General features: G+C 46.3%; 2 protein-coding genes and 2 non-coding genes across 5 annotated transcripts in view; 1 reads left to right on the top strand and 3 right to left on the bottom strand.

The window, feature by feature from the left end:
• Positions 1-3,254: 3,254 nt before the first annotated feature.
• On the bottom strand, positions 3,255-3,390 carry LOC132070419 (small nucleolar RNA SNORA31). The gene has a single exon (XR_009417983.1). It is a non-coding gene; the product is annotated as a small nucleolar RNA SNORA31 (small nucleolar RNA).
• Positions 3,391-4,057: 667 nt separating this feature from the next.
• Positions 4,058-9,306, bottom strand: TPT1 (tumor protein, translationally-controlled 1). Its single transcript, XM_059493829.1, has 6 exons — positions 9,136-9,306; positions 8,808-8,881; positions 7,970-8,160; positions 7,133-7,238; positions 5,707-5,823; positions 4,058-4,284 (listed from the first exon to the last, which is right to left on the bottom strand). Exons 1-6 carry the CDS (start codon positions 9,161-9,163, stop codon positions 4,282-4,284), a joined length of 519 nt encoding a protein of 172 aa, XP_059349812.1. The 5' UTR covers positions 9,164-9,306; the 3' UTR covers positions 4,058-4,281.
• Positions 4,351-4,480, bottom strand: LOC132070418 (small nucleolar RNA SNORA31). The gene has a single exon (XR_009417982.1). It is a non-coding gene; the product is annotated as a small nucleolar RNA SNORA31 (small nucleolar RNA).
• Positions 9,307-9,408: 102 nt separating the features above from the next.
• Positions 9,409-23,801, top strand: part of SLC25A30 (solute carrier family 25 member 30) — a 32,676-nt gene continuing 18,283 nt past the window's right edge. Inside the window, exon 1 of one of the 2 annotated variants that reach the window (XM_059466557.1) lies at positions 9,409-9,627. The gene's annotated coding sequence lies outside the window, so the exon portion shown is untranslated. The remainder of the gene's footprint in view (positions 9,628-23,801) is intronic. The other variant, XM_059466554.1, reaches the window with a different exon arrangement.

Genomic DNA, 23,801 nt, shown 5'->3' with positions numbered 1-23,801 from the left:
TGCCCAGCAGCCATGTGCATACTCAACAACATCCCACCCACTCCTGCAGAACACACTGGCAGGGTTGCCAGCATTTGCTGGCACTCAAAAAGCTCCCTGAAGCCACCAGCCCTGGCCACAGGCACTTGGCTGTGATCTTTGCTTAACAGCTTCCAGCTGCAACTTCCACCAAAAGGCAGCCAAGACACAGGGACTGCAAACCAGCAAGATTGTGCCCTTGTGAATGGATTTGGTACTGTTTAGGGCAAAAACGTCCAGACTTGGCTAGGGTTTTTGCCTCCTACAAAGATGTTTATCCCTGAGCTAATGAACATGGTGTTTAACTGCTGCTCTCCCACTGCCAGCTACAGTGACAGAGATTTCCTGGTCCAGAGCAAAACATCCCAGCTTACAATGGCAGCGACACCCCAGGGAAGTGGTACAGAGCTAAAGTGCAGATGGAGGTTCAGGAGCAGAGGGAGACATCCTATCTGCTCCAAGTGAGCAGCAGAGTATGAGAAAGAAGCATCTTGATGTGGATACTATTGCTCTTTAAAGAAAGCATCCTCCCTGAACAGCTGCCCACCGCCAAGACTGAAGTGGGCTGACCTGTGCCAGCTCAACAGCCAGGGACTTGCTTAGGGAAGTAAGCAAATTGCAGCTTTTCCATTTTTTTCCAAATTAAAAAAAAAAAAAAAGAAAAGTATTATTTTGTTTGGAAACACCCATGTCCTGTGCTTATTGTAACTGCCTTCTGGCTGTGAGCTAAAATGAGTGAAAAATTCACAAAAAAAAAAGCCCCCAACACCAATCAAACCCAATTGTGTTCCCTACATACTTTCATTTAGAATCTTCCTTTGCAGGTTCTCCCTCCTTGTGCCAAAGCTGAGGGCTGCACAAGGCTCAAAGACCATCACTCACTTGGGCTCTGGCATCCACCCTCAGGTCAGTGGGCAAAGCTGGGCACCCCAGAGGGGCAGTGGGGGACACCAGTGCCTCTCCCAGCACACCAGATGTTCCCTGCACTGCATGAACACCCCCAGGTCTGCACCCTTTCTCCTCAAAGCAGATGGCCAAGCAGCAAAATGGACATTAACATCAGTGGGTGGGGCATGGAAAGTGTTTGGGGTTTTTTGCTTGCTTCCAGAGGGCAAAAATAGCATGGATTTGTAGGTGAGGTGGCAAAGACTATTATTGTAAGACAATAATAAGACATTGAGGGCAAAAAGTCAAGGAGACAATGGGACGTGCCCAGCACAGCAGCTGCTTCCTTCAGCCCAAGGGATCACTCCTTTAACCACAGAAGCCTGAAACTAGAAAGGCAGGTTTGTTTCTCTTTTTAAGCAAATCCACCTTCCTTCTCCTGTCAGCATCCAGCTCCTAGTGGGTGCAGGAGTGGCCTCCTGGCCCCACAGAGCCTGAGACCCCAGCCAACATAAGGGAGGTTTCTACCCAGCTGCTTAACCTGCTCCATGAGGCTCAAGAAAAATGCAATTTGGATCCTTCCCAAATCCACTGAAAGTATCTTTCCAGGAATGCGAGATGCAAGCCTGATAAGCACATTCTAAAACAAGACTGGGCTAAGTCTTAAAGCTGTCCTTCAGTTGTGTATCTTAATTTGTTAATTAAATAAAGCTAATTTGTTATCATAGGGAATTTTATCAGTTTAAGAACTCCAAAGCTGTTGTCTGAAGCATGAAGACTTTCCTTTGCAAACCACTTCAGCTTTTCAGGCCCAGAAACAAAACAGCTGCTTGAGCTGAAGATGGGCCGGAAGAAGAGGAGCTATGCCATGAGGAAATACGCAGACTTTCTCCCCAGCACAGAGCTGTGTCACGGACTGTGGGCAAGTACATTTACCAGCACGGGCTCCCCTGCCCAGCATGCAGTGACTCCCAGCTCTCCCTCAGCCTGACTGCAGAGCAGGCAGCTACCACAGCAGTGCAGCTGCAACAAGCACTTGGCACTGCCGCAGTCCTTCCCTGCCACACCCTCCCTGGTGCATCTGACAGATGTGATGCTGCAGAGCAGCAAGGCTTATCCTGAGAAACTGAAGGCAGCAATGCATGTTTGGGAAGTGCAGTGAGCCCAGCAAGAACATTTCACTTGCAGCTCACTGAAGAAACAAACAAAACCCCACATCTCCAGAGCCTCTGAACTGGCACTTCTTACAGCAAGCTGAAAGGAGCCTTCCCACCAGAGGCTTGCCGTGCAGAAGAGCACACCTGCTTGGAGCACAGAATTCCCTAGTTAGGAATGTTTGCACACAGCAATTAAATACCCCAATGAGCCTGGAGTACAGACAGGATGACACACAATTTGCCATTCAACCAAGCAGCAAGGCTGTGTTCATTGTGCTTTGAAGCACCTGCTTTTCAAAGCAGCTCTCCATCTGTACACAGGTGCCACGTGGCAATTTGCTCCAGGCTGGTGCCCAGGGCTCCCAGCCTTGGCAGGACCAGCCAGCGGGGGGGAGGAGTCATTTCCACTCCCACATATCAGCTCCAGAATTTTAAACATTGACTCACAGGAAGTGGGAGCCAGGGCTATGAGGGGCAGCACAGGCATACCAGCATTGCCCTGCCCACACTAACTTTACTCAACTGAGGACTGTTGGCTCTCCCTGTCTTTTAATGTTCTCATTTTTAATGAAGATGCATCAGGAAAGGGGAGAGAACATCCTCACCTGGCCTCATTAAACACATCCTCTGCAAGAAAACGCACAAGCTGCCTCAGTGGCTTTATCTAGGCTTTGAACTTGCCTCCCAGCCTCAATGGGTGAAGCAGGCCACACCAAAATTGTACCTCATCCACTACAGCTGACTCAAAATCCTTTACTGAAAAAGCTTAAAAAACAAAAAAAATTTAAAAATCCGTATATATAACGTTCCCACAGAACTAAAATAGGGTGTATTTAACCAGACAGGAACCTGGGAGATAACTAGGGCAGGCTCTACTCCCTCCTCCAGTCTCTCACTCCTCCCAGCCTTCTGCCACATCTATCTCACCCCTGCAGAACCCCCTTCCACCTCCACCCTGCAGCACCAGGGGCCAAAAATTGACACAAGACAGCAAAGATGTGAAAACCCCAAATGAGATAAACAGCAAGTGGGCCATGCCCTCCCCTTTCAGGCACCTTAGCCTTCTATGCCTCTGCCATCACTGCAGCAGGAAAAGTTAATGATTAGCAGTCCAAGGCAACATCCCTGCTCAGGAACAGGGTCAGCAGCAACACACATCCCCTTGATCCAGGTGGGGCTCTGGATCTGGAAGAAATTTGTGTTCCTTTATTCAATCCAAACTGCCACCGGGTCAGACAGGCAGAAAGCGCAAGGAACCTGTTACTGTTGCATCTCAAAAGAGAACCTGAGAAGCAACAGTGTTTGCTCCAGGTCTGTCAAACAGATGCATTCCCTAACATGGAACACAGCAGGAACATAACTTACTAACACTCAGTTAAGTCCCAAATACAGGCATACACCTGGTTTGGAGGACATCTAGGGCAGAGCTAGGCCATTCCAACATCACTCTCCAAGAGGCCAAGTACAGAAAAACCACAAATCCTGCAACTTGACTGAATTCTAGTTCATATGCTCCCCAACAGCTGTCACATTCAAAGTACCACAGCCAAGCCGTGTTGGAAAACTGAGCCATTTCACCTTCTCTCCCCAGTATTCCCATTCAGCCTCCTGCCTTGATCTTGGAGACCTACTATAGCTCAAGAGAGGCTCAAGTGCTCTTGTCTGACAAAGCAGTTCGGTGCCAGCATTCAGCTTGAGCAGCACATATTCCATTCAGGGATGTTTTTGTTACTAATTTCTTATCTCTTCCAGACATAAGACTGCAAAATCACAAAAAATGGTGGTCGATTCCATTATGGCATTTCTTGGACTTTGCCTTATTGATATCAACCTGCTTTTGCACTCCAGTACCACAGGCAAACTGTGAAATCTGTCTGGAAACAGTCCAGTTGTATTGCTCTAGCACCAGCTGTGCTACTGGCAGCATCAATCCATGGTGCAACCTCTCCTTCAAGTCACCTTGAGAGACACATCAGACCAAAAGACATCACCTAGAATGGGTTTAAATGAGTTTTATTTTAGACAACCTACATGATAGATGTTTTTTTCTTTTTTTTTTTTAAACAATGCCTCCACTCCAAATCAGGGTCAAAATAAGTGAATAAAGCTCAAGATGACATCAGTCCAGTTAGACATTGCTGATTCCTGGTGTTGTGCCGATGAAGAAGAAACAGCAGCCAGCTATGAAGACAAGTGATCCAAAACCATACTGTATGATTTGTTACTGAAACAAGAGTAAGCAAGTGTTAGTTAAAGGTCTTGACATTACCAGCAAATTTCTGTAACTTGTTTGTGTATTCCCTAATTCAATCTGGGCTGCCACAGTCAGGCAGGCAGAAAGCGCAAGGAAGTTATTTTTGCATCTTAGTGCAAACCAGGGAGCAACAGGAAAAGTGCTCATGGTCTATCAGAGGATGCTGATCATTTTTACAATTGTACAGAGCAACTGGCACCCACCAGCTGCTAAACAAGCCAGGCTGAGCACTCATTCACACTCTTCCTGCTTGACACACCAAGGTTCATGTTTCCCCTCAAGCACATCCTAAACAAGTACCAGAGCTTACAATGTACCCAGCTGTCTCTGAAGAAAGCCGCACCAAGAAGCTGAAGCAGGTTTTACTGCACATGGGAACACCTTGCTACTGTTCTTGTACTCCACCTTGAAGTAGGTGGAGTTATCCAAACAACACATCCAAAAGGTGTGCCCCCATAGAGAAGATGCACAGAAGCTTCTGCTCCCAGGAGGTGCCCTGCAGGTGATCACCTGTTCCAGGACCAGAACAGACATCCCCCCTCATCAGGCTGTGGGAGGTGCTGTGTTTGTCTGGCCAACTGAAGTGTTCCTTTAATTGGGCTACTGCTGCACACCAGAATCTGGCTCATCTTTACATGACTTGCATACCAGAAAGCCTGTGAGAAGCTTTACAGATAAATTTAGCTGTCTATATACAGACTTCACAAGTCCACAATGGGCAAGGCAATTGTTGGTCCCACACTGCAGTGAATTCCACAGGTGTCCAAGCAAACCAAAAACCCACAAGTGTTGAGATCCAAATACTCTCTTGTGGGCAACCACATTCCAGACCATAGGAGCAGACCACAGGAGCTCAGGTAGTTGGGAGATTCCAGATAGAAAAAAGGTTAAGTACCTGGTCAAGTAATACTGTGTTACCAAATTTAGGGCAGTATTTATACTGACAGTTCTTGTATAAGGGCATCAGATTAAGTGAAAGAAGACAGAATATGACCATGCAAGGTACTTCACAGTTAACTCCCAGAAAAGAGATCCAAAGTAGAAGTGCTCCATTTCAGAGGACTTGCTCTTTAATCTAATGGTTTAAACCCATTCCCAATTACATCTCACCAGGGCCATCCCTTCTGCATTTCTTGGCCATAAGTCACCATGAATCACAGCAGTGATATACATCCCCTTTTAGTACAACTGAATAGTACTCAAAGTTTCAGGCATTTTGTATAATATTAAAGCACCAGGCATTTTGTATAATATTAAAGCACCAATCAGGCTGTACTTGCACAATACTTAAAGTTTTCAAACTGGCAGCTACTGTTCAACAGGGATACAGGAGAACAAAAGATGAAGGAGCTCACCATGTACTTGGGCACATTAACTCAGTTCAGTACTTACACATTTCTCGATTTCTAAGCCGTCCTTAAAGAAAATCATATATGGGGTCACACCATCCTCACGGAAATCCAGGAGAGCCACCATTCCATCTGGATTCATGTTCTCCCCTACAAAGAACTTCAGAGGAATGTGTCTCTAAGACATTTAATTGGCTAATGCCAGGAGAAAATGCCTTTTTATACAATACTTTTGTATAAACAATGCAACATCACCAAGCTCAGTTTAAAAGTCTCCCTGACCAGCCACAGGGATTTTCCTTCCCTGCAGCTTGTCAATCTTTGTGCTACCATGGCTGATACACCAGAAGAAAGGGATGCTATCCTGAGGGACCTTGACAGGCTGGAGAGGTGACTCCATGGGAACCTTGTGATGTTCGACAAACCAAGTGCAATGCCCTATACCTGGGTCAGGGCAAGCCCAAGCACAAATACATGCAGGGCTTGGGAACGGATTGACAGCAGCTCTCGGGAGAAAGACTTGGGATGTTGGGTGACAAGTCTGTGTAACCCAGCACTGTGAGCTTGCAGCCCAGAAACCCAGACATCCAAAGAGGAGTGACCAGCAGGTCAAGGGACATGATTTTGTTCCTCTGCTCTGCTAAGCCCTCACCCAGAGTGCGGCATCCAGCTCTGGAGCTGGGATCCCAACACAAGAAGGATGTGGATCTGCTGGACCAAGCCTAGGTAGGCCACTGAGATGGTCAGAGGCCTGGAGCACCTCTCCTATAAGGACAGACTGAGGAAGTTGGGGCTGTTCACCCCTAGAGGCTCCAGGGAGACCTTACAGCACCCAGTATGTAAAAGGGACTACAAAAAGTCTGGAAAGGGACTTTGACAGGGGCACATGGCAATAGGACAACAGGAAATGACTTTGAACCTCTAAAGAGGACAGATTTAGATTATATATTAGGAAGAAATTCTTCACTGTGGCACTGGTGAGACACTGGCACAGACTGACCAGAGAAGCTGTGCATGCCCCATCCCTGGCAGTGTTTGAGGCCAGGCTGGATGGGACTCTGAGCTACTGGGTCTAGTGGAAGGCATCCCTGTCCATGGCAGGGAATTGGAACTCGATGATGCTTTTCAACCCAACACCTTCTGTGATTCAATAATTTTACCTTGCTGCTATGAACAGAGCAAGAGACAGCAGGGGCCAAAGTGATCTACCTTCCAGGTCTAACTGCACAGTCCCTGAATCACCATAACAACAAATGTAGCTAACTACAAGCACTACCAGCTGAAATGAGACCACCAAACAGCTAACAGTCTCTGGCTGTTTCTCCTCCCTGACTCTCAGGGCCATTATTACTCTCAAAGACTGTCGAGTTAGCATCCCCACAACAGGTGCCATCAACAGTCTCAACAAGCTGTTCAGCAGATGAACCAATCACAGCTTATCAATACTGCTGTAAGGAGACATAACTCACCTGGTAGTTTTTGAAGTTGGCAAGGATGTGTTTGATTTGTTCTGCAGCCCCGGTCATGAAAGGCTTTACTCTCTCTGGCTTGTGTTCCTCAAGTCTGGCTTTGATTCTGGAAGGACAAAGAAAAAATGCTCTGAAAACATGTTCTAGCTTAATATCTTCATTGTCTGGCAGGATGCCACAGCAGAAAGGGTTGACCCAGCTACATGTCAAACTTAGATTTTGCTGCCTTTCCCCCCACTTCCTCTCAAAGCCCCCAAATTTTAACTTAGTTTTTTAAAGTAAAATCACAGAACAGTACCTGCCACTCCTACCAAGGTTATTTTACAACCAGGCTAGTGATAGGCAAAAATCAGCAAGCCCTTTCCACAGCACCAGGAATATCACCCACATCACAAAGCTTTTTCACTTTCAGTATTAACCCCACTGAACACCAGCCAACAGCTGTTACACCATGAACTAGCAAAAAGACCCATTCACACACGGTTTTTAGCTGTTTACACTGTCACTCTAGAAAAGCTCCAGAAGCTTTTCTTTACCACCTCAGTTCCTCCAAATGAAGGTCTGGCATGGACAAATAGAAAACAGCAAAGCTACAAATAAGAGCCAAAGCACACGATCAGTTCCTCTACCTCAGCCACAATAAACACACGTATTCCATCCCCCATTCTTTAGAGCCCCGGTTCTGCCAAGCATTAAGACATTACTGAAGTTCACAGCCAGTTTCACACCTGTATCAGAATGAACACCTGATAGGAATAAATCCAATGCTGTTTTTACAATCTCAAGCACACAAAACCCCTGCAGCCCAACTGAAAGGAAAGGCCTACCAACACTTACGCTTTCATGTAATCCTTGATGTACTTCTTGTAGGATTCTTTTGTGAAGCTGGTCTCCTGAAGGTGGTGGTTAATTACTATGTCAACACCAGTTATGACCGTGGCTTCTGTTCCATCTCCCTCAGGACCTTCAGCAGAGGCATTGCCACCAATTAGAGAGTCATCAATTTGACCCTCTGTCCTGGTGACCATCTAGATTTAGAGACATCAAAAAACTTAACGGCTCTGCAAAAAACCTTAGCACTACCGCTCTTACACTCCTATGACCTGACAGCAGGGCACAACTTGAGACACAGTTCAGTGCAAGGAACCTGGCTGCAGCTTGAGCACTAATCTCCCAGTGACAGGAAAAGAGGGAATGGGTTAAAATTGAAAGACAGTAGGTTTAGATTAGATATTGGATAGAAAGTCTTTACGTGGGAGGCACTAGCAAAGGTTGCCCAGGGAACCCGTGGATGCCCCACCTCTGGAACTGTTCAAGGCCAGGCTGGATGGGGCTTTGAGCAACCTGGTCTAGTGGACGGCGTCCTTGCCTATGGCAAGGAGGCTGGAACTAGATGATCTCCAAGGTGCGTTCCAACCCAAAGCGTTCTATGATTCTATGACTCCCAAGCACGACTCCCACACGGTGCACAACCGAATCTCCATTACACTCCAGCCTGGCTGACTCGGGCTCTCTCAGGCACCATCTACGGCAGCACGGGGCACGGGGCCAAGGTGAGTCTTCTCTCTTTCCCTGCTCGGGCTCTTCGCAGGGAGGCCACCCCCCCTCCCCACCGGCCGTGAGTCACCGCGGCAACCCTTCCTCCCTCCCTCCTTCGGGGCGGGCGGGCACTCACCTTCCCCTCCACTTCCAGGCACAGGCCGTCCGCCACCTCCCGGATCTTGTAGATGTCCGAGAACATCTCATCCTCTGCAGGGACAGAGAAACGCACATACACACCCAGCCGCGTCAGCCTCCGCCTCCCGGCACCCACCACTATCCCCCATCGCTCCCGCCCCCGGGCTCCGCGCCCCCCCCGCCCCGGCCCAGCCCCGCACATGCGCGCCGGCACCGCCGGGCCCAGCGCTCGGGCCCGGGCCGCGCTTCCCCCCCCCCCCGCCCCGCTCCGAGTGCCGGCCCGACCGCCCCTCCCGGCCGCGCCGCCCCCCCCTCCGCGGCCTTACGGCTGATGCAGTCCCGGTAGATGATCATGGCGGCGGTGGGGGGCGGCGGGGGCGCGGGGTCTCAGCGCAGCGACCCGGGCGCGGGGCGGGAGCGGGGCGGAAAGGGCCGAGTCAGCGCCTGCCGGGGCTCATATAGCGGGCACGGCCCCGCGCGTCACCGCGCACGCGCACTGCGCGCCGCCCCGCCCCTCCGCCAGCGGCGCCCCCGCGCGGCCGCGTCCGGAACCGCCGCGCGAGGGGGGCGCGAGCGCGGGGTTCCCGGCGCGCGGGCCGGGGCAGCGCCACAGCGGGGACAGCGGGCACCAGTACCGGCACCGGCACCCGCACCGGGAGCTGTCAGTGCGCCGAGGCCTCCCCTCCGCCTCTGCAGGATCAACTCACCGAGCGACCTCACACGGCTTCCCCTCAGGGCCCTTCACCATCGTCACTGCCCTCCTTTGGACGCTGTAATAGCTCCATGTCTTCCTTACGTTGTGGCGTCCAGCACTCGAGGTGAGGCCGCCGCAGCTCAGAGCAGAGCGGGACAATCCCCTCCCTTGCCCGGCTGGCCGTGCTGTGCCTGATGCACCCTAGGACAGGGCTGGCCCTCTGTGTGCCGGGGCTCTGCTCAGATTCACCTGCCAAACGGCGAGCGGGGTTTCATCCCTCCTGAGTCAGAGGGGCAGGGCTGGCAGGGACCTCTGGAGAGCAAGCAGACCTGCCCCGGGCCAGAGCAGGGCTGGTGCCTCTCCCTCATTGCCTGTGCTTGCATTTCAGGAGTTTCAACACCAATTTTCCTCTTGCTCCTAATCTTTTAAGCTCTCAGTAACACATTTATTTTTGTCTAACTTCTTATGAGGTGTCCGGGAGGTGTGATCACTGGCTCTTCTGTCATTATTCAGAGTCACTGAGCTGGGGCGATCACATTTTCACTTTCTTTTGCCAGTTGGTGCAAGATGGTACAGCTTTTGGGCACACCTATGCATCCTTTCTTTTTCCTCTTTTTTTTTTTTTTTTTTTCAGGGAGGCAATTATGTATATCCATTCTCTTTTCCTTGTCTTGTATTAGGAAGCGTCTTTGCACCCCCATGTTCCAAACTAGCCTCCAGTTTAACACAGGCAGCCTGGTAAATCCACACACTGACTTTCCAAGGAGAAGTGCACCCAGCTTTTCCCAAGCCCCCCGGGGAAGCACTGCTGCCCATGTTCCATCACATCCAGGGTGTCCCCTCCATGGGCAGCCTGACAGGGCTGTGTCTCTGTGAGCTGTCCTGGCCACTTCCAGCTGCTGCCTCCTCGCTGCCATCCCCACACGCTGCTGAGGGGCTCTGGACCTTGCAAGGGCTGTGACACAGGGACACAGAAACTCATTCTGTTATACATTTGCTGTACTGGGTACTGGATCTCCTCCAAATAAGTGATGTTTTGAAAACATTTATAGGGCAATAAGTAGGAAGCTATGGAACTCTTCCTGTTATTACTCCCTCAGGGAAATTGAGTTGGGGATGTTCAGAGGCACTGCTTATGCACTCGTGAAAGGGCTGCCTGGGACAGGTATATTTTTATTATTTTTCTTATAAGGATAAGTGAGATTTAGCCCAGTAGTCAGGGTCGAGATAAAAGACAGAAGGGCAGTAATGCCTAGACCTCTTTTTCCCCCTTTGGACTTACTTTTCTGCAGCAGCCTGTCAAGCTGAAACAAATCTAGACCTCACTTGAACTCCGATTCTTAAGAGACATTGATAAAATACCTTCAAAAGACATCATGGGACCTGAAACACTTAATGCTGCTAATGATCCTGGACTTGGCAGAGACATCAGGGCACAGGACACAATTCCCTGTCCCTCGCCTTCCTTAGGCAGTGAATTGCTCATTGCTTTCCTTGTGTGTGCCAGTGGAGCTCCCTTTTTATCTCCTCCTTCCCTGCTCTTCCTTCCTTTGCTCCAGATATCAGTGCCCTTTTTTTTAAGATGGTCTAGCTTCTTACATAATCTAATTAAATTTACAAGTCGTTCTCTGCTGGTTTTCACCTTCAAGACTACTGCTGCTATTTCAGGCCTGAAGAAGGGGCTTCTTCCCAAAAGCTTTTCCTGCTTTTTTTTTTCTTTTCCTCAGTGACATCTGGCCTGATAAAAGATAGCCCCTCTTTTTACAAACCACAATAAAAAAAGAGCAACTTACATCTTTAGCAGTATGTTGAGTGACAGGAGAACATTTGGCTCCTTCTACATAGTGTAATATGCAGCTAAAAACATCCAGTTAGTAGGTGTGCTTCAATTTGGTTTTCTTTTCAAGAGACCATTCTAGAAAAAAGGATATTTCTGCATAGTCCAGAAACATCTTACAAATTCATCAGTTGACTCAATTTGCTGAAGTCAGGGTAGAAAGCCTTTAGCACAGTGTGATGGTAAAGGGACCTTCAGGTTGCTCTGCCTTGCCTGTAGGTCTGTATTAGGAGTTGCAGGTGTAAAATGTGAGATGTCACTTAAAAATGCATCTGCTAAATGGGTCAAGGCTCCTGTGTGAACACCAGGAGTGTTTGATGTGGAGTTAAGTTAAATCAGTATCAAGTTGAAGTTAGCAGTGTTTTAATTGGCATAGGCTTCGCTGAGGTATCAGTGCTAAAATTTTCCTGTGATCCCATATAAACACTGAATTATGTTATGTGCTGATACTTTGTGAATTTGAAATAGATTTGAAAGTGCTTTTTTCCCCCCCCTTTTTTTTCAGAATCCATTTGAGAAAACCTTAGTATTCCTCACCTGCTTTCTGTCCAGGCAGCCTCTTCAAGCACTTCTCACATCCAGCCAGAGTTGGATTCACGTTTCAGAGTGACACGTTAAAAATGTGGTCCCTCCCTCCACCTTTTTAGTTGCCGATTGACAACCAAAATGATGTGAGAAGTTTTCCTGATAGTGCACCTCGCCTTTTGTGTTGTGTAAATCCTGAAGGATTGATGGAATCCTGTGGGTTTATAGAGGAGTCTTCTAACAGTATCTGAGGAGGATTTTCTAGGCAGGTGTCTGCAGAGTGTCACAAGAAGCCTTTCCCATGGAAAGCCACACCTCAGACAGTTGTGAATTACTGCAGTATTGCTTCCATCAATATTGTGTGGATATGGCTGTGCTCAACTAATTGTGTCTTGGGTTAGAGTGCCAGATGACAGCTGATCCTGCACCATTCTGTCCCCAAATAAACAGTCCATTTTCAGCCCTTGTGGCAACTCCCATGAGCTGTAAGAAAAGGGAGGGGATCCTGCCTTCAGCCTATGTCTCCTGCAGGGTGCAATCAGTGGAAATAAAGCAGAGGTGAGGCTGGAGGAAGAGAGGTGGTACTGGGCTATGACATAAGGGGTGGCACCAGTGTGTTCTTCTAACCTTTGTAAAAGGCTGTGAAAGTCACATAAAAGTGATGATGTTTTACATCATTTGCCAGGTGTGGGGGAGAGGATCCTAAGTACACATCTATATCTGCTGGTAGAAAGAAATTGGAAAAAATGAGGATTAAAGGACTGAGCAAGCCCTGGTGCTGCAGAGAGGCTGGCAGGACAGTCTGTGCCCAGTGCCCCCTTCCCCAGTGCATCTCCCAAAGCACAAAGGCTTTGGGAGAGAGGATGCACATGATCAACTCATGTCTTCACAAATCTGTCTGGAATTTAGGACTGAAACAAGGAGCTGTGACTTTGTAGCCCCTTCTCCAACACACAGAGATGGAAACTGTAGCTTTTAACTGGTTCGCTTCAAGTTGTTTCCCCAGGGCAATTCCAGGCAATAAAGATTTGATCACTATTTGTTACCCCTGCTTATTAATTGGGAATTGATCTTACAAAGCCAGACCATCAGTTTGATTCTTTCAGGTGAGTTTATGTTATGAATATAGTCAGTCTTCCAATGCTTGACAATCCTTTGACTGTTTTGGATCTCGAGCCAAAATTCATAATTTAGATTTACATTGGCAGTGTACTAAGCCAGAATCCCAGATCCCAAGATTAATATTTGAAAGAGTTGAGCTTTGATCATTAGTGTAGCTTATCAGCTCAGATCTATTCACAAATGATAGACCATATTAGGTTGGACTAGATAGATTAAGGTATCCCAGACAAAGGCATCATTTTTAGAATACAAGGAAGGTCTTTGGTTGAGCAACAAGCCCTCTAACACTCACAACAGACGCAGGTGTTCGTGTTCTTACCTTGACATTTTCAGTACTTAGTGTTCCTCTCGGTGGCTGCTGCACTTCTGCGAACAGACACAGAGGTCGCTGCGCAGCCACAAACCCCTTTTACCTGCGGCGCTGCTCACCCAGACCCTGCCCTGGGCGGAGTGAGGCTGTCAGCCCGCACTGCAGCTGCTGCGTTTTTAGGAAAAACAGGACTGCGATTCCCAAGTTCACAACTATGAAGCAAGGTGCTGCCCACCCGCAATTTCATACTCACTAACCATAGAAACATCCAGGTGACTGAAAGGGCTGTGGTGGAAATGTCTGCACCTGATCCTCAGGTCTGTGCCAGTGTGTCGCACTGATGTGCTCAGTGATGGAATAGAGAGTGCATTCGTTAAAGTGGCAGTAACATTACATTGGGAAGGACCACCAGTGTACTGGAGATTAAAACTGGAATTAAAAAGGGATTTTGACACATTGGACAAGTGGCCTGAATTGTTAGAAGGCATCTGGACAAGGCCAGCCCATCAATGAGCAGTCAAACATTTGCTAAAAAGAAAACCTACCAAAGGCTTTTGAACACAAAGGCGCAGCATAACATTTAAACAAGCTCTGAGCCACACATTACTAGAAACTGAAAGAGTGCATAGGGGAAGTGCTGCCTGATCATGGCCCTGGTCCTCTGCTTGTTGTAGGCTTCTGCTGCTGGCAAATGCCAGGGAATGCTGAGATGATGATGTGCTCCACGTGGGTGCTCTGATGTCATGTTCACAAATACAGAGCAGAAATGATCAGCCATGGACACAGGACAGAGAACTGGGCAGCAGTTCTACAGAAAAGATCTGGGATACTGGTGGATCCAAAGCTGAACCAGAATCATAGAGTCATAGAAACATTTAATTTCAAAACGGCCTCTGAGATCATTGTGTCCAGTCATTAACCCAGCACTGCCAAGTCCACCACTAATCCATGTCCCTGAGTGCCACATCTGCTTGCCTTTTAAATACTTCCACAGATGGTGACTCAACAACATCCCTGTGCAGCCTGTTCTGATGCTTGACCAGCCTTTCAGTGGGAAAAACCAATAATCCTAATGTCTATTTTTACCTGTTCTGAGAGAAGGCCACACAATATTGGAGTAGCTAAGTGATGATGTTATGTGTAAGAGACTTGTGCTGTTATAGACGTGAGGGGCTGAGCTCTGTTTGGTGGTGCTGGTATTTCCTGGAGCACTGACTCCAGCTTTAACAGCGCACTTTGAAAAAGCTATGGACTGATCAGCAAGGGTTCACAAGAGCAGAGGGAATGAGTAGAAGGAAAATGAGTTAGTTTTGCTGTGAGGAAGATTTAGATTAGCCATGGGAAATGCTTTCCAGTACAACCAGAGAAGCAAAGAATAGGCTGTCTACCTAGTTCTCTGTCCTGGCAGGTTTTTGGGAATAAGCTAGAAACCTGTTCATGGGAGATCAGAAAACATGTTAGATCTGTCATTGTTGACACAAATAATGGCTGATTCTGCCTGCCTCTAGGTTCTTTTTAACCCTATTCATAACCAAGTGATTCTTATATGAACTATGTGCTGTCATTTATACCTGTTTAGGGTGGTTACACAATCAGGGTAAAATTAATATCCACAAATCCCTATTCAGAATAAACAAGAGGGTTTGGAAAAGGGACATTATGAGAAGAATGTTTCTCTGCATGGCAAGATGGGTCTGCATGGAAATCACGTGCACACAGGAGAAGCATTCAGGTTCTGCAGTGCCCAGAGTCTTAATCCTAGTGAGTCCCTATATTAGTCCTGGTTAAATACAGTGTGGTACAATCCTTTGACTTAGGTTAGAGGTATGCTGCAGAAAGGGCTCCTTCCACGCCAAACCTAAGGCAAGGGTAAGCAGGGATCTATAGTAGGAGTCCTAGTAAAATATCTGTATTGTATTTGAATATCTGTATATAGGCCTTGCCCTGATAAGCCCCAGTTGTTCTTGATGGGCTGCAGCTGTGATGTCCTTAATTGGGCTGCAGCTGTAGCTAATGAAGATAACTGGGATAACAGGGACTGGGCTTGACCAGTCAGGGAGAACCTGGATGGAGCCCTGATGGAGAAGGATTAACAAGCAGAAGAAGTCAGAGCTGTGAAGAACTGCCCCCAAGAAGTATTGCTGAGAAGGTACGAGACTTTAGGAATATGATTGCGACAGTATGGGACTTTAGAAATATGAAATATAACAGAAGATAACAATGGGGATCTAATTTCTTGTGTTGGGACTCTCCTTAGTCTGTGGGCAGTAAACCTGGACATCTCTCTTACAGCAGAGTAGAGGTTTTATAAAGTCATCCACCAAAAAAAAAAAAAAAAAAAATTTCAGTGCATGCCTGGCTGGTTCAATTGTTTTGCAAAGAATGGGAATGGAATTTATCCTATTTATCCTCCACAGCAGAGATAGCTCACGAGCGGATCCATTTGTTAAGAGCGCTCAAGCTGACTTCTCACGGAGCAGCCAGGCTGGCTACAGAAGGGAAGGGGAGCTGGAGCTGCAGGCAGGGGAAGTGTCTTCCCCAGCCAGGGCTCAGTCCCAGGGTGTGCCAGCCGGGCCAGTGGTGTGGAACCAATGTCTGAAGCCACTCCAAGGGCTGGGATGAGCCAGACACAGTGTGGCTGCAGCACAGCCCAGGTGGGGAGTGAGGGATGGGCATGAGCACAAACAGCCACTGAGCCCTGGGGAGGAGGGTCCCAGCAGGGCAGCTCACGGCCCCATCCATGGAGCAGGTTTTACTGCAACGTGAGCCAAGGTTACAATTTCCATCTGCAGGCATCACTTCAAAGTTAGCCAATGCTTCTAAGGCAAACATCTCTGCCCAGTTCTTCACCCTGAAGACATCTTCAGTTAACTTAGTGATCCCTGTTGAGAGGACGATGTCCTCCTGCGAGCTCTATTTTTGTGCCAGCCTTAAGGCTTTCTGAACGCCTGTGCCATGTGGGACACCCCACTAGATGGCGGGACAGGAGCCGGTGGACGGCAAGCAGGACTCGGCTCACCTTGGTAGGAGGCCAGAGCTTTTTCCACTGCTGTTGGTACCGTTCCCATGTCACCTGACGTGCCCCAGGACCAGCGCAAGTAAAATTCGATCTTGGGCCTGTAACTGATGCAGCCGCTCTGGGCTCCTGGCCAGCTGGATGCTGCACGCAGATACCATTCACTCCTGATAATTAGCATCCACTCATAATGAGCTGGGGTCTGTTGAGTTCTTAGCCATTATAGGGGCTAATCCTGCCATGCTGAACTCACTCAGTTGCCATTTTTCAAAATGGCATTTGCTTCAGAAATCTTATGAAGCTTGAAATTGAGTTCTGCCATTTTAATCCATCCCTGTGTGCTTTTTAGGTCATTGTTACACAGTGTGAGCTCTCAGCCTTGTCAATGGGGAAATAATCATCAGAGCACTCAGCATGTTAGTGGTGTTATCCCTAGAATTCTGACACTACCAGCGGGTAACACAGTTACATTTAGAAAGCAAACTTTGCTGCAGATGCATCAGGAAAATGGCAGGATTTAATACCCATTATGAGGAAATGGGTAGATTAACTTCTTGGTCTCTCAAAGCATCACTTTAAAATACTGTAGGGGACAGCAGGCAACAGGACTAAAAGATTCTATTTTGGAAAACAGCTTCTCAAATGGCAATCCGGTAACTTGAGGTCATAACATGTCAGCTGGAAATACAAAGCTGCTGTCATTTTCAAAGATCTCAAGACAGATATTTATTATTTTCTGTTAAGAATTTAGCATCCACTACATTCCTCCTTTCTGCAAAAACCAAAAAGGTGACTGGGTGACAAAGGATATGTTGGACACTTAGGAGGTACCTCCTAGCTTCTGAGTGATTTTTGAATTGCTCTGTTGTTTTGGAAAGGTATGGCAGCACTGTAGGAGCTACTCAAAAATGGGGAATTTTAAGAGAAGGATGAGAGAAGAAGGTGTTTGCAGATTCTATCCACAAATATGCTCTGAGGAAATAGGGACTGATCTGTTTATCTGTCTGTGAGATGGCTGATAATCTGAGGCACTTCAAGATAAGGTTAGGAAAGGACCTTGAGAGTTCAGTCAGCCAGTCTTCTTTCATCAGGGAGATTAGTTAAACATGCAGTTCTCTGGGGAGATGTTTGCTTACCTTGTTCTTCAGGTTTCCTGGTGCTGGAGATTTCCATCGTCCTCTGCAGAACAAATGGAACTGCTTACTGAACAGGGGACTGGGCCCTACCATTCCCCTGTGAGTGTTGCAAGTATAGGGTGGATCATAACCTGTATTAATGTGGATTTAGAGGCCTGTCTGATGCTCAGATCCTTAGGGAGCTCAGTGTGCCCCATTCTACACAGACACAATAGCTACACAATTTGTGTATTTATTAAAAAAGCCCAACTGTATTATTTGTGAGTACTTTCACACAGGATGAATCAGGGTGTTCCTCACTGTTTGGGTCTTTCACTGGGTCAGTGGGCACATGGAAGTCTCTCTCCACAGCTGTGATGCTGTAGGTAGAGAGGAAAAATGGATGAACCAGCTCATCTCATGTATTTCTTCTGGAGCTTTACATAAAAAAAGCAGTTTAGCTAACGAATACAATTCAGGGCAGAGTGGCCTGAAGCGATAATAGATACTTCTGTGAAAACGTAAGAGCATCTCTCAGTGCTGATCACAAGACTAAACTGTTAATGAAATTTTAAGAAGGGAATAGAGAATAAAAGCAGAAACATCCTTGCCATATGTCTGTATACACACACACAGAGTTTGTATGTAATTTCTGCATGCCCAAATGTCAAGTGCCATGTGCAGGCCTGGCCTCACAGTGTCAAAAAAGTGTGATAAAAGTGAGACCAGTACCAAGAAAAGAGGCAAGCAGCAAAATATTATCTGCAATAAGGCACACTACCTTTAAAAAGTGCTATCTGGGGTGGTGGGTGTGAGAAATCTTACCATCAGAGTTGAGAAAATTAGAAGAGACCAACTATTCACTCTCTGTCAGCAGATAGGAAATATAGGAACATCAGGAAAATGATGAGGTGACAAGTTCAGAAGAGTCAAAGGATGGCTTTGTTTAACACCCTGTGTATAGTTAGCCTGGGAAACTTATTGCTTGAGGATGCTGTGGATGCCAAAAGTTTAGATTATTGTAAAAAGAAATTTTTAAAAAATTGCAGAAAAGGCTACTAAGCACTTCTTGCTCAGGAAGAACCCCTACAGCCAAGGACTGCTGGAGGTCAGGAAATTCAACACCGCGATGTTGCCTCCCTCTGCATAGATTTGTGTGTTTTTCAGGAAGCAGTTTGAAGATAACTCTGTATCCTTAAATGCCCTTTATTAACTTGTCAATCATATGCAGCCTTAGGAGAGAACTTTTCTAGAAACACAGAGGGGGAAAGAAAGTCATAGGGAAGCTGGGGAATCATCTCTGTCTGTTTCTCTGCCCTGAAATAACCCTTTGACAAACCTGTGGGGCCATGCTGAGGTGAGGGAGGACTGCTGCCCATTCTGCCTCACCAGCTCCCAGCTATGCCAATTACATTAGCTGCTGCCCTGAGGATTTCTCCTGTCTGATCCTGCTGTCTTACAGTTCTGACCTGGTTTTGACATTTGAAAGAGCAAGCAAAACCTTCCTCATATGTGACAGGTGGTTTAGGGGCCACCAGCTTCCTTACTGTTTAATGACTGTGCTCAAATGCCCAGCCAAGGCGGTGTTGGATATCCCTGAGTAAGCGAAGGATTACAGAGGTGATGTGAGGTCAGGCTGCCTTGTTTCAGCACTGCCAAGAAATCACATCCACCCTCAGCACTCTTCTGTATGGCCACAGGCCCCTTCGGGGTGTCTCATTTTTAAGTAGTTCTGCAATGTGGTCTGGTGCGGTGTTCCTCCAGCTGTGGCTTATCAGACACTAAATCACAGCAAATTTCATGTCTGGGACATCCTGCCACACATATCTCAGCCCACAAACGTGTACATATGTACAAGCAAAGTGCATTGGGACCTAGAAAACACATTTTTGCGCATCAAAGTTGAGCACACATATTTTTCTGCTGTAAATAACAGGCACACAGTGCCTGTTAGGTTTGGGCTTGTTTTCTCTAAAAGGTCATGCTATCCTTCAGTCTCGAGAAGCTCCAGTGTGTGGGTGGGAGCACAGCACACACCTGTGAGGCCACAGACAAATTCCTGTGTGTCAAAACTGCTGCTTACAGCCCCTCCTCTCTGCGATGGCAGTCTGTGCATAACCCTCCTGTCTCACATTCTCCATGCATGAAATGAGGCCAGTAATGTTTATCCACCTACTGCAAGCTTCATAGAACAAATCATTGCTACTCTGTGGGGACAGGGAACCAGGAAGAAATCCCACTGCAAAAATGAATAGGTATGGGAGCAAGTGAGTGCAGAGAAATCAGGGAAGCGTGGGGGCGTAGCTGTTACAGCACAAAGCAAATGATCCTCCTCTGAGAACAGCATGAATATGGAAACCATGCAACAGATGCACTATGCTGAACATCAAATAGATGCAAATTATTCTGGGCATCTTTTTGGTGCATTTTCTCACTATTCACAAGCGGGTTTGTGCTGAACATCCTAGAGAGAAGCTGCTTTTGGGGAGAGTGGATGTTGCATACACAGGGTGAGAGCATGCAGGGTGTGCTGTGCTTGTGGTGCCCAGAGCTGTGGGGGGCCCCTAAACAGCAGGATAGAAACTGGCTTCAGAATCCTCTGGGGCAAGGCAAAGGGGTGAGCTCCAGCCAGGCACATAAGAGCAGTGCCATGAAAATGGAGATGGTTTTTATTTCTTTCTGTTAATCTGAGTTTACTATCCACTGCTTTGGATTTCTGCTGGTGGCCAGTGATATTTAAAGACTTGGCTTTCATCCAAAGCCCTCAGTTGCATGCTTCATACAAGAAACACAGACAGAAAAACAGCAATTTTTCCATTAGTTTATTGAACAGGTCTGCTGCTGCTCAACACAAAAGGCACCATTTCAGTTTCTGCATGCAGTCCTGTTTATAAGCAAGCTCCTTTCCTGAGGGCCAGCTTTTTCAGATGAACAACCTGATCATTTGTGGGTATCTTTACTACCTGGAGTCTGACCTAGGCAGACAGAGGCTCAGGGCATGATTTTGATTTGCAATTATTTTTTTTTTTTAAAGCATTTCACATGCTCTCATTTCACATGAAAATGCAAACATAAAGGCCGAGTCTTCTGATTTTTGTAGCCCACTGAAAATTAAGGACCAGGAAAATTCTTTTTCATCATTTCCTTGATTTCTGATTATATTCTCCATTCCTGAACATAGCCATGATGGTTGGTAGTTATATTGACCGAGTATGTTTCTTCATTCATAGTTTCTCTTCTGGTGTAATGCAGTCATAACAAATTACTACTTATTTCCATAGGTAGGGAAACAAAACTGTGGAGATCATGGATATTCAGGATGGATAGCAAGAACCTGATATCTTGTCATGATAATATTTCAGTGGTGCTGCTGCTGAAGTTTGGTCTACAGAGAGGTACAAAATTTGTTTTCACAGTGTGGTATTTGGCCCAAGTTACAAAATGTTAATCTTGAAAGAGAAGCACAAAAAAGGGCTGAGTTTTGGACTGACAGTGGGGAACTCCCATGTCAGCCTGCTGGAGCTGTGCTGCTTTCTAGGTTGTTCAGGGCTAAGCCTGTAAGTATGTTTTTAGGAATCAAAGTACTTTTCTGCTTCCCAGCAGAGGCAGGAGTTTCCTGACATGCTCAGGTCTTGTTCTTAGCACTCAATTTGGATTTCCATTCTTTGGTTTCAGTCCCTTTATTCATAATGTGTACGTGTGGGTAGTTACAGACCACATAGAAATACCCTGAAGAGTCACTGCTAACAGCTCAGAAGTGCAGTCTATGGGATGAGATCCCTTTAAGGCCTCGAGGAATAACACCGAGTTTACCAAGCATGTAGGAATTGCACCCTCTTGTTCAAGCCCAGTGACAGGGATGTGAACAGCACCAGGCACTGTTACAGCTTTGTTTCACAGTCAGTGCAACTTCAGTCATTCAGAGTTCTGAAGTCCTTTATTTGGTTTTTTATATCATTAATGTGAAGGACCTACTAGTTTAAAAACTGTAACTAAGAATAGTTTTGAATTTACCAGAATGGCACAAAGAGGAGAAAGACAGACTGGTGTTATCACTACAACATTTAAACAATATATTATCATCTATATATCTGTCTCAAAGATTAAAAATTACATTAAAATGCACACAATGTTAACTACTGTTAGCTTATATAAAAAATAATTTTTATGTGAAAAACATTAAAGCTACACATTGTATACACTGCACACCTGGATTTGCATATTGAACTTATGCAGAAAGTACTTTAGTCTTTTAATACAAATGTCCAGTAGACATCTGAGAGCTAAAGACTGTTGAATGCAGGAGTTCTGGTTTTGCCTAGTGTGTGATACAGTAGTAATACTGAGCTGGCTGTAGTTGTTATATGTTTAAATCATGTAGTTTGCAAGACAAGAGTGTGGTTTTCAATGCAATGTTTTATTTTCCATACTCTGGCACGTGACATCATTGCTTTGTTTTGACTTAGTGCAAACACCAATTCCTATGTTAGTAGTGTATAGTAAGAGGAAATTAAACATTCATGTAATTGCAGAAGTGAAAGGCAAAAAAGAAAATAGTTATTTTTTAATACATGGGCACAGCGTGACCCTACAGTAAGGTCACACTGCCTGCTCTGGCTCCAGTCTGTGGTCAGGAAAGGTCTCTGGGAGCTGATTTTGGAACCTGGCACAAACTGGCTCTGTCATGTGCTACTCGAGGGAAAGTTCAGACACACAAATCTGGGCTTATAAACAGAGGCAGTGAGAACTAAGATGCAGTTCTGACAGAGAAGATTTATTATCATCTTTTTACCTGTCCCCCTGCCCTTTTACCTGCCCTTTTGTCTGTACTTTTTAAGGTTCATGTTTGCAAGCACCTCTTCAAGTATGAAGTAAGGTTGGGAGGGGGGTGGAGAGTATCTCTATTTGTGTATGTGTTCTGTGATGGAAATGGAAAACATTTCAGAGTACGGTCCAGAAGATTTTAAAATTGAGATGTTCTGGAGCCAAGCTGGACCAAGCTTTAAGTATGAATAAAACCAGCCGATCTCAGTCATCAAAAATGCAGAGTGACTACAACTGTGCCTTGCACCATTGACTCCTCACCCCAATGGCCACAGTCAACTCAAATCAGCAGAGCAGAGCCTCTGTGAGCTCAGAGCGCTGTTGAAACACACATCTCTGTGTTTACAGTGTCAGTGTCACAGGTTGTCTCCAGGTGTAATTTACATTAGACAGCATAATCTACTTCATAAATTCAGCCACATCTTTTGCAGTGCTGGTGCACATGGAGTATTTTGAGATTACTGTGTCTAGCCTAATATTGGAAGATCAGACCCTTGGTTCAGGATGAGCAGTTGGTCTCCTTGCAAGAATATTTTGCTCTTGATTTTCATTCAAGGCTTTTCCCCCCATTTTTACTACAATGAAAGTTATGGTCTGAGAACATTACAAAATAATAATCGGCCTCCCACCACCACCCTCTGAGACTAAACTGGCTTTTCAAGAATTTTCACAGTACATTGCTCACAAAGCTGAGGGAGATCAGCTAAAACTTGGAGGCAAACCCAGGTCCGATTAGTGAGCCTGTAATTCATTAACATTTATATGGCCATTTGTTTCAGTGCATTTGAAGTAAACAAAACAGGGAAAATAAAGGAGAAAGAACTGAATGTCAGTGAGAAACTCCAGGGCTTGATGCCATTGCCTCTTGTTAGCAAATGACAAATACCTCCAAACTTTGCAAATGCATTCTGGGGTTGCTGGAACTGTTGAGAGAGTGGATGGGAGCTGTGACCTGCCTGAACAATTGTTTTCCAGAGAACTCATGTAATTTCCAGTGGATTTAGAAGATTTAATAGGAAAAAACCAAAACACTATTCAGTTGAGCTTTCTGGGTATAATGATTTTGACCAAGAATGTTAATTCATGAAAATGCAAAAATGTTGTTCATTGTTTCTAAGGCAAAACAGCAAAACAAAACATCTGTGGCACTGGCAGGACAACTTTGATTGTAAGAGTCCTGATTCTGATTTTCCTGCTGCAATAAGTGCTGCATTTCAGACAGTATGGCAAGAATTCTTTCCTAATGCTGTCCTCCTGCAACATGTAAAGGAAAAACTTTTGAAGGTCTCACTGCTGCTGCAGCTCTGTCTCCTATCACAATTGTTGGGGGATTACAGCACAATGCAGAATTTAAGAAAATTCTTAGAACTCTTTCTGGGCTGGTATCCAGAAGCCTGTGTTTGGCTAAGTTTAGAGGGCTTTTGGGACACAACTAATCTGATACTTGAAACCTGTGAAGTCAGGTGTGTTAACTTTGACATGGAAAAGACAGACACATAACTGTGTACTAACATGGTCAGATGAGCTCGGTTTGGGAGTTAATTCCTTC

The sequence above is a fragment of the Ammospiza nelsoni genome, chromosome 2 (assembly GCF_027579445.1).
Source record: "Ammospiza nelsoni isolate bAmmNel1 chromosome 2, bAmmNel1.pri, whole genome shotgun sequence".
In the NCBI taxonomy this organism is placed as follows: Eukaryota; Metazoa; Chordata; class Aves; order Passeriformes; family Passerellidae; genus Ammospiza; species Ammospiza nelsoni.
This window is presented reverse-complemented; position numbering and strand designations above follow the sequence as displayed.

Excerpts from the sequence above, each read along its gene's own strand:
- TPT1 (XM_059493829.1), bottom strand. The coding sequence starts at position 9,163 with ATGATCATCTACCGGGACTGCATCAGCC. Across the intron at positions 8,161-8,807 it reads GCCTGGAAGTGGAGGGGAAG|ATGGTCACCAGGACAGAGGG; the intron begins GTGAGTGCCCGC and ends CTCTAAATCTAG. Across the intron at positions 5,824-7,132 it reads CCAACTTCAAAAACTACCAG|TTCTTTGTAGGGGAGAACAT; the intron begins GTGAGTTATGTC and ends ATTCCTCTGAAG.